At 42.3% G+C, this 9,369-nt stretch overlaps 1 protein-coding gene across 2 annotated transcripts; it reads right to left on the reverse strand.

Annotated features, from left to right (window-relative positions):
• Positions 1 to 4,888: 4,888 nt before the first annotated feature.
• LOC140968046 (probable inactive receptor kinase At5g58300) lies at positions 4,889 to 8,680 on the reverse strand. Of its 2 annotated transcripts, none has more exons than XM_073428890.1 (3): positions 8,563 to 8,680; positions 5,809 to 7,129; positions 4,889 to 5,682 (listed from the first exon to the last, which is right to left on the reverse strand). In XM_073428890.1, the coding sequence occupies exons 2-3, from the start codon at positions 7,103 to 7,105 to the stop codon at positions 5,054 to 5,056; spliced, it is 1,926 nt and encodes a 641-aa protein (XP_073284991.1). In that variant the 5' UTR covers positions 7,106 to 7,129; positions 8,563 to 8,680; the 3' UTR covers positions 4,889 to 5,053. The 2 variants fall into 2 exon arrangements, with proteins under 2 accessions (XP_073284991.1, XP_073284990.1); XM_073428889.1 differs by lacking the exon at positions 8,563 to 8,680 and adding an exon at positions 7,263 to 7,594.
• Between the last annotated feature and the right edge of the window lie 689 nt (positions 8,681 to 9,369).

Genomic DNA, 9,369 nt, shown 5'->3' on the forward strand with positions numbered 1-9,369 from the left:
AAAAATTAAATTTTCCTACTAAAGCATCGCCTAGTAGAGGAGCAGCATGCAGGAGAAAAATTTAATTTTCCTACTAAGGCATCGCTTAGTAGAGGAGCAGAGTGCAGGAGGAAAATTAAATTTTCCTACTAAGGCATCGCCTAGTATAGGAGCAGCGTGCCGGAGAAAAATTAAATTTTCCCACTGAGGCATCGCCTAGTAGAGGAGCAGAGTGCAGGAGAAAAATTAAATTTTCCTACTTAGGCATCGCCTAGTAGAGGAGCAGAGTGCAGGAGGAAAATTAATTTTTCCTACTACGGCATCGGCTAGTATAGGAGCAGCGTGCCGGAGCAAAATTAAATTTTCCCACTGAGGCATCGCCTAGTAGAGGAGCAGAGTGCAGGAGAAAAATGAAATTTTCCTACTAAGGCATCGCCTAGTAGAGGAGTAGAGTGCAGGAGAAAAATGAAATTTTCCTACTAAAGCATCGCCTAATAGTGGAGTTCGAGGGTGGAGGTCTTGGATCTTATTTTCCTGCTAAGGTGTCACCTAATAGAGGAGTTCGAGGGTGGAGGTCTTGAATCTTATTTTCCTGCTAAAGTGTCACCTGACAGAAGAGTTAAAGGGTGAATGTGTTGAAATTTTTTATTTTCCTGCTAAGGTGTCACCTAGCAGAGAAGTTAGAAGGTGGAGGTGTTGAATTTTTATTTTCCTGTTAGAACATCGCCTAGCCGAGGAGCTAGAGGGTAAGGGCGTCGAATTTTTACTTGCTTGCTTAAGGTATGCCTACTAGAAGAGAAGGAGAGTTGGATATTTTATTAGCCCTTGTGGTTTAATAACATCAAAGATAAATTCGTGAGAAGCAGTAAATTCAAATGCAAAATACTCAAGGTTGCATAAAACGAGTTTCAAACATGCCAAAAGTGCGCGAAAGGAAATAACCAAGTGTAAACATCGCAAAAGTCGCATAATCCTACGGAAAGTAAAGCAGTGCAAAAAATAACATAAACACAGGAGCTCGGTCTAAGAATCGGGGGGGAGACTCGATATGAAGCCCTCAAGGTCGATGAAGTCAGTAGGGGCCCCTGGCGGAGGATAGCCCTGAGCCTTGAAGAGGCTGACTGCACCCTCGAAACCCACCCCCAGGTAGTGAAAAGCTTTCGGACCACAGATCTCGACAAATTCTTCGGATTTGAGAAATTCCTCTTTGAAGNAGATCTCTTTAGCTTGGTCCTCTGTCAGCCGCTGAAACTCCTGTTTCTCCTTCAAGAGCTCGCCACATTGAGCTCGGGACTCCGAAAGCTCCTTAGCGTGTGTCGCTTTCGCTTCATCTAGGGTCGCCTGGAGTTGGTCACAAAGAGCCTTACTTTCGCGTAAGTCATGGCAAGCGCTGGACCGGATAGTATTGGCACGCTCCACCAACTCCCCTAAGTACATCATGCCCTGAGTAAGATAAATAAGAGTGAAAAAACGACAAGAAAAGCAAGCATATATTGAATATCAACCTAGAATCTGGAATGAGAAGTATACCTCAACGATACTGCTGCATGTCCGGCGGGTAAGATCAGACCATCCCAGTGAACTCATGAACGTCGCATCTGCATGGGAAGGAAGCTGATACAATATCTTCTGAGCTAAATGAGAAGGACCTCGACCAACGATGACCGACTTCGGCGTGTATAAGGGGTGTATACTCGGCCCGGTGATAGGCCCATCATCCGACTCGGGTGCTTCTGGAGAGGAGACCATTGTGGGCCCATCATCCGACTCGGGTGCTTCTGGAGAGGAGACCGTTGTGGCTGAGATCTCAGAAAACTTGCGCTTGCTCTTCTGTGGAATGGACGGGCCAGGGTCGGCGGATGTCTTTTATTTGCCAAATGGAGGATGTGATTCAGCCTGAGGAGGTGGGGAGGAGGCTCGCTCCTGAGTGGAAGAGGAGGAGCCTGCCTTCTTCTTCTTTGCCGGGGTGGGCAGGCCAGCAGGTTTTGTCGTGTTGGTAGAGCATGTTCCCTTCATCCCCGTCTTGAGTGCTGAGGCAACTGACTTCTGAGGTACTGATGATGAACCCTCAGTCTTCTTCTTTGCAATTTCACGAAGAAATAGAGCATTCATAACTCTAGTACCTGCAAGCAAAGACAATAAACCAGATGAGAGTGTTATCAAGTAACGTAATAAGTAAAAAGAAAAACGAGAAGCATAGAAACTGAGAATTTCTACCAGCATTCTCCTTCAGCTTAATTTTCACGGGACTTAACCCGGCGTGGCACAGAAGATCTTCAGACAGGAGTTGGGGAATACTAAAACATCGATCTCCTAACACACTCATTATCTGCAGATACTCCTTATCTTTCTTATAATCCTTGGAAAGGTCGGGCTTAGTGAAAGTAGGGTACCAATCCGTAAAGCAAGTTAATTCCTTAGGAGGCTGGATAAAGAAGTAATATTTTTTCCAGTCCTTCACATGACTGGGGTCCCCGTCGAAAAGCTTGTGGCTGGACCGGGAGGTCACATAGAAAGGTCCCTCTTTTGATCTGGACAGAACTAAGAAGTAGGAAAAAGTGGTGCAGCTCAAAGGGAGATCTAAGGCCCTGAGTAACACAACGAAACAACTTATTAAATGGAAAGCATTGGGCGTGAGTAAACCTAAATGCACCTGGTAGTGCTTGCTCAATTCTTGGAAAAAATCGCACAGGGGGAAACGAAGACCGGCATCAAAATGATGCTGAAAGAAGGTATAATAGCCCTTGGGGGCTAAATAAGGTCGGTCCTCTGGACTATGAATGATGATCTGGTGAGAAGAAAGAATGTGCCACAAAGTCCTAAGTTTTGACTCGCTACCATGAGGGATGTGGGAAGACAAGTGACCATACCATAAGTTGTCTGCTTCAGATATGTTCATTTGTTGGTTCACGTGGCGGGCTTCCTTACCAGGACGACTGTGGGTAGTGACTGCCTCATGGGAATCAAGAGTGAATTCAGGATCAGTTAGAGAAGTCCTACTCTGGTTAGACTCGCTAGACCCGCCAGATCTCTCAGACTTACTCGAATAACTAGACTCGGAATCGGAATAGGAGGAAGACATTAGTGTTAAGGGTAATCAGACAGAAGAAGGAGAAAACTGACCCGGAAGAGACGTGAAAGAACACTCGAAAAGCTACAAGGATGAGCCGGTGACAAGCACAAGTGTGATGCACGCTCGTGCGGGGCGAGGAAGCGCCGGGCGAGCGTGCGCTATCGGGGCGCTTGGGCGAGCGTGTCACGGGACTGGGCGCGCGTGGCTGTCGGGCCGCTCGGGCGAGTGTGTCACGAGGCTGGGCGAGCCTGGCGAGCGGGACAGTCACAGGGCTGGGAGCTTGTGTGCGCACGGCAGGGACGAGCCTGGCGGAGGCGCTGGGCGAGCGCTAAGCGAGTGGCTGGGCGAGCGCTAAGCGAGTGCCCGGGCGAGCTCTTGGCAGGGCGAGGCGTGTGCGCGCGGCAAGGGCAAGCTTGCGGCAGGGACGCTGGGCGAGCAGGCGGACGGTTGGGAGAGCGTGCAGCGTGGCGCAAGCTGGAGGCGTTGGGCGAGCAGGCGGACGGCTGGGCGAGGCTAGGGCGGTCTACGTGAGGGCGAGGCTAGGGTTGTCTGTGCGAGGGCGAGCGTGGGGCGATGCGCTCAGGCGGGCGTGAGACGGGGCGCTCGGGCGAGCGTAAGGCTAGGCGCGGCGACGTGAGGTGATGGCTGGGTGTGGGCTCGGGCGAGAGGGAGTGGCGCGGGGTGCTTGCTGGGTGTAGGCTCGGGCGAGAGGGGGCGGCGTGGGGTGCTTGCTGGGCGAGGCTCGGGCGAGGCGATGGGTAGGGTGCGTACGATGGTGACAGTGAGGTGATGATGAAGTTGTGTTAGAGTTAACGCGCAGGTGGAGCGTATGTGAAGTGCAGAGGAAATTATGTTGGGGAGAAGTGAAATTGAAGTAGGGGAGGACCTCTATTTATAGGGGAGCTCAGACCAAATTTTACCATTCAGGAGGAGATTGCGATTTGATTTGATATCTTTCTCTATGGAGCAGGATTACGATTTGATTTGCTTCCAAATTTTCTGAAGAGCTTTTGGGGGCGTTGCCCCCAAACCCCCATGACTTGACCGGGCAGGTCGATCCCCGTAATTTTCGCAGCGATAAACATCGTCGTTAACGACAAACAAAATTAATTTTTCTAGCACGGTACGTCCTCGTCGCTGATAGACCAAGAACAACACAATTAATCGAACTTTGAACCTACGATTCAGTTCGACTCGGGAGGGGGAGACTGGTGATACCCCGAGACTGGTGATACCCCATGGATGGGCTCATCTCTAGGCCCAAACTCCCGGCCCATCTCTAGGGCCCACAGGTGAAGGACCCCTGAGCAGCCCAGATATTCTCTTATAAATACCAGGTTTGAGCGTATGATTATTCATTCACTATATTGTTTTCAGCAGCACCCTTAGCTGCTCTCCCATATATCCTCAGTCTCTGACTTGAGCGTCGGAGGGGCTACGCCAGGACACCCTCCTGGCCCCCTTCTAACGGTCTTATTTGTGATTTCAGGCTCAGGACAATTTTAAACTTGCGTCTGGATTAGTGACCCTCGCCGGGATCGGACCCTAAATTTCCCGTGAGTATCAGTTTTCAAAATGGTATTATATATATATAAATGTAATTTAAAGAAATGAAAGTGAGACTTTTAGAGAAAAAAAATTAATGACGGGAACTAAACGCAAAAAATTGATTCGGATTGGATTAGCTGATGGAACTCAACTACATTTGCTCAATCTTGATGACTAATCTATCTCGAAATATACACACTTAAACTTGGTTTGTTCAATGGCTCTGAATCGTGCATTGGCAGAGCTTTGCATAGATGGGATATTTGATGCAGTATGACCATAAGGATCGATCTAATTGTGGTGGGAGAAGTCATTCCCGTCCGACAAACTGTCATTTTATTGTAACAAGAAAAACATCAGAAACAAATGAATGTGTACATTAATGCAAACTTCAAAAGCTCATCCAAGAATCAATCTAGACTGCTAAAAACTCGAACTACTTGTATCATCCCCTCATGGCGTCTGCACATTGGAGTCTTTTGACCGATTATCCTCGGATGATGGCCTATTATCCCCTTCCGAACCTCGAATTTCCTCGATCATCCGCACGACATCGTCCATACACGGTCTCATATCCACTCCCTTTGCCACGCATGATAGCGCAATCTGCAGCAACTGCACCATCTCCTCTTCAATATTCTGGTACTTCATAAGCTCCACGTCGAAAACCTCTGCTGTCCATTCCTCACGAACAACAGAACGAACCCATCTAGGTAGATCGATCACCTCATCGTACCCCATATATTGGATAGGTGATTTTCCTGTCAGAATCTCAAGTAGGAGTACACCAAAGCTATAAACATCGGATTTTTGACTGATCTTTTGAGCCTCGATCACTTCTGGTGCTCGGTATCCAGCAACTCGGTATTTGGTGGCAATAGAGTTGAATAAAGGGCCTAAAGCGAAATCAGTAACACAAGCGTCTAGACCATCGGTGAGGAGTATGTTTGATGACTTGATGTTACCATGAGTAAATTTGGTGCCACCTTCTGAATGGATGTGAGCTAGTCCCCTTGCTGCTCCTAGTGCAACGTTTAGCCTTGTGTCCCAATCTAGTGGGGTTCGTCCAGCGCCTCGGTTACCTGTTATTGTATAACAATAACATTTTAATGAGAGGGGCGACGTTTAATAACAAGAAGGGTTGGAGGGTAACTCGGATGTATAGATTTAAAGCAAGAATGCTTGTAGAAAAACAAGAGAAAGCATACCATGCAAGGCAGAACACAAGCTATTGGCAGGCATGTACTCATAAACAAGAAGCTTCTCATCCTTGGAGTAATAATAAGCAAGCAGAGGCAAAACATTAGGATGAATCCCAAGTCCATTCAAAGTCTCCAAATGCTGTTCAAACTCTTTCTTTCCGATCCCCACTTCCTTGAGTCGTTTCACCACAACTGTTGTGGCTTCATCCAAAATCGCCTTATAGGCAGTACCGTAGCTTCCCTTTCCAAGAACTTCTGCTGATGCTCTTAGCAAATCCTCGAGATCAAAGGTATACGAACACCGTTGGAAGAAAACTAGCTTATTTTTCTCTGCTTCCTGAACCCCACTTCCGAAATCTTCGGACTTCAAATTCTCTGTCTTTGCAATACTGGACGCCTTAGTTTTGATTACACGAGTGCCACCAGAATTACTTTTCTTTTTCCTACATCGGAGCAAGATAGCCAAAACTAGAAGAATAAGAAGAGAACCACCACCAACGGCAATTGCAGCAATAGCACCTGTATTAAGCTTTATAGAGCTGGCTGCTCTTTGGCTTCCAACAATTTCAGGAGACGAAGAACTTTCGGGTGCGGAGAGTGGGGACGGAGATAATCTTGAGCAATAAGTCAATGGAGGGCCGCACAAATGAGAGTTTCCTATAAACGAAGAAATGGGAAACTTCTGAAGGGCATAAGGTATCGAACCGTCCAATGAGTTATAGCTCAAATTCAGAAGCCTGAGTCTTGGAAGCTCAAGATTCGGTATCTTTCCTGAGAAAGAATTAGATGACAGATCAAGAACACTAATTCCAGGGGAGAGGGATAGAGGAATGCCACCTGAAAAGTTATTTTTCTGAAGGTAAACTGATCTAAGTGCAGGAATGGATAGAATATCAGAAGGTAGATTTCCGTCTAGAAAGTTTGTGTGTAAGCTGATTACTCTAAGAGCATCAAGATTTCCAATAGTTTTATCCGGTATGGAGCCGTAAAGACCAATGCCAGGGAGATGGATGGCAACCACTCGAGTCCCATCTTGCGAGCAAGTAATGCCAATCCAAGAAGTGCATATGGGATTAGACGAATTCCAATAAAGTTTCCGGACGTGTGGTACAGAAGCAGCAAACTCAAGCAAAGCCTTTTTGTCCGAGTTAAGATCAGAACTTGCTACTGCCGAAATCGCTAATAACAGCAAAAGATTCACAACCGTTCCAAACCCGAGTTTCATTTGAAGTTTCAGAGAAGATAGACGCAGGTAATACAAGTTTTCAAGTTTGACTCCTGGTTTCTTGCCAATTCTTGGCATAGCACAACTTGCAGATATGCCAACCTTCAGTTTTTAACAATGTCGAGTTCAGAAACATCAAGAAAATGAACATGTAAATGACATGAAAAACAGTAACATCAACAAATAAAACATGATCAGATCTGCCATATAATACTTGAAATGAATTTGAATTTACCTCCTTCGATTTAATATTTCAGAAGGTACTACAATTGATTTGGTTAAAAGACAGTGACATCATGTTAACAAAAAGGTAGCAACATGGAGAGCTAAATGCATAAGATTCCAATCATGAACACTAATGCTAATGTCTTGCACTCTTTTTGGCAAGAAAATTATTGTTTTCATATTTTTTCATGAAAAAGCCAAAACATATTGTTCCATTTTTCCAAAAGTATTTATAATCGAAAAACTTTGCATCAGGTTTCTAAATATTAAGTAGACTAAATTTCTTTTAAACAGAGTTTGGATTCAAAATAATTTAAAATACTTGAACAAAATCTCCATATACTCAAAATTTTCTTTAAAAAAAATGTCCCACAGGCCACAAACTTAGAGCAAAACCAAAAGGTCCACCCTTTATTAGGGTGCAAAAAATACTCAAGCCAACAAAAAAAAAAAAAATTTACTAAAAGACACCAAAAACATCTATTTTGTCGAGGCAAATGTTCCACAATTTGATTGAATAAAATATATCTTTTAACATTAATATTTACAAGTTTTTATGAAATTATTTTCAAGTTTTGTTTACAGAAATGAACAAACTTATCTTTTTTTACGTAAATAAGATGAAATATAAGTTTTAAACAAATATTCAGGCGAAAAGTTGCCCACTAACAAGACTTCATAGCGAAGAAATATGTAAAAAAAACAACTAAAGAAGAATTGGTTGAGTTGTAAGATAATTTGTAGCTACAAACTTTATGTAACCAAAATTGAAAAAAGTAAAAAAAGCAAAATATTCTTGATTTGACTTTTTTTTCAATAAGGGAAAAGCAAGAGTGACTTGTACTTTATTACACTGCCAACTCTTTTTATCTTTAAAATTGCATTAGAAATCTAATACTTAAGTAACCATGTTTTGAAAAAGTTGAGATAGAATTAAGTATCCAATCTAAAGTGATTAAAAAAGATTCACAAATAAAGCAAAAGTAAAAGCAAAAGCAAAAGTTTGGTTCTAACTTTGTTGTATAGTGTGTGTATACTAAAGAGAAACAACACTTAGCTGCAAAAACAAAACATAAAATTTAGTTGTAACTTGAATTTGACATCTTTTAAGAATTTTATATTTTTTTATTACAAAATTATATTATATTTATAGGATTATTCATCGAACTCCAATCAAAATATTTCACAAATGGAAAATTATTCATCTAAGCTCTCAAGAAAAAATTAGTCATCACCAGATGAACTTGAAAGTACTGCATTGGACAACAAATAATAATAAAAAAAAGTTTAAGAACTAAGGATAAACTTACGGACAAAAAAAGCCAAAATTTTGATGAAAAATCTCTGAGAAATCAAGCTTTGTGGCCGAATTATCCTTAAACCAACGAAGGGTTTCTCGAAAAACCTTTGGAAATTTCACCTTTGGTTTGTTTTGTAAATAGTATGTATCTGAATCAAATGAAATTATGTATCTTGAGCTACATAATAATACCAATAAATGTGGAAATTTGAAACCCAACGGTAATACTTTGCATAAAGGGAAGTCTAAGAGGCGAATGATGCATTTCATTAATGACTCATTATGCACCACAATTATGTTGCTCCACTTATTGTTCATAAGAAGAAAAAAAATTAGGTGGAGTTTTTTTATAAGATTATAAAATAAAATCATTAAAAAAAATTAATTGTATTAGAGCCTCATATAAAATTACAACAAAATTTTGGCAGTCCAGCGGAAAAGTTGGCGAAAATATAAACGAAAGGAGTAAGTTTGTAAGATGATCTAATAATCTATATTCGTGAGACGTGTCAATCTTCTTCATATTTAGAGTAAAAAGTAAAATTATTTATGGGTTTGATTGTGTGTGAGATCTGTCTCACAAATTTCATCCGTGAGAGGGTCTCATGTGAGTTTTTGTAAAACAAAAGTAATTATTATTTATACTATTGTCTTATGATAATTTTGTATATTAAAAATGATATAATCATTTAAAAATCTAAAGTTTGAATAAAGATAAAAAAATACTATAAAATCATTAAAAATTTTGTAATTGTATTAGAGCCTCATATAAAATTACAACAAAATTTTGGCAGTCCAGCGGAAAAGTTGGCAAAAA

Source organism: Primulina huaijiensis, unplaced genomic scaffold (genome assembly GCF_012295235.1).
Source record: "Primulina huaijiensis isolate GDHJ02 unplaced genomic scaffold, ASM1229523v2 scaffold32037, whole genome shotgun sequence".
NCBI lineage: Eukaryota > Viridiplantae > Streptophyta > Magnoliopsida > Lamiales > Gesneriaceae > Primulina > Primulina huaijiensis.

Bases quoted from the DNA above. Each gene is read 5' to 3' on its own strand.
- LOC140968046 (XM_073428890.1), bottom strand. From the start codon at position 7,105: ATGCCAAGAATTGGCAAGAAACCAGGAGTCAAACTTGAAAACTTGTAT. The intron at 5,683-5,808 runs GTATGCTTTCTC...ATACAATAACAG, and splicing joins CTTGTGTTCTGCCTTGCATG to GTAACCGAGGCGCTGGACGA.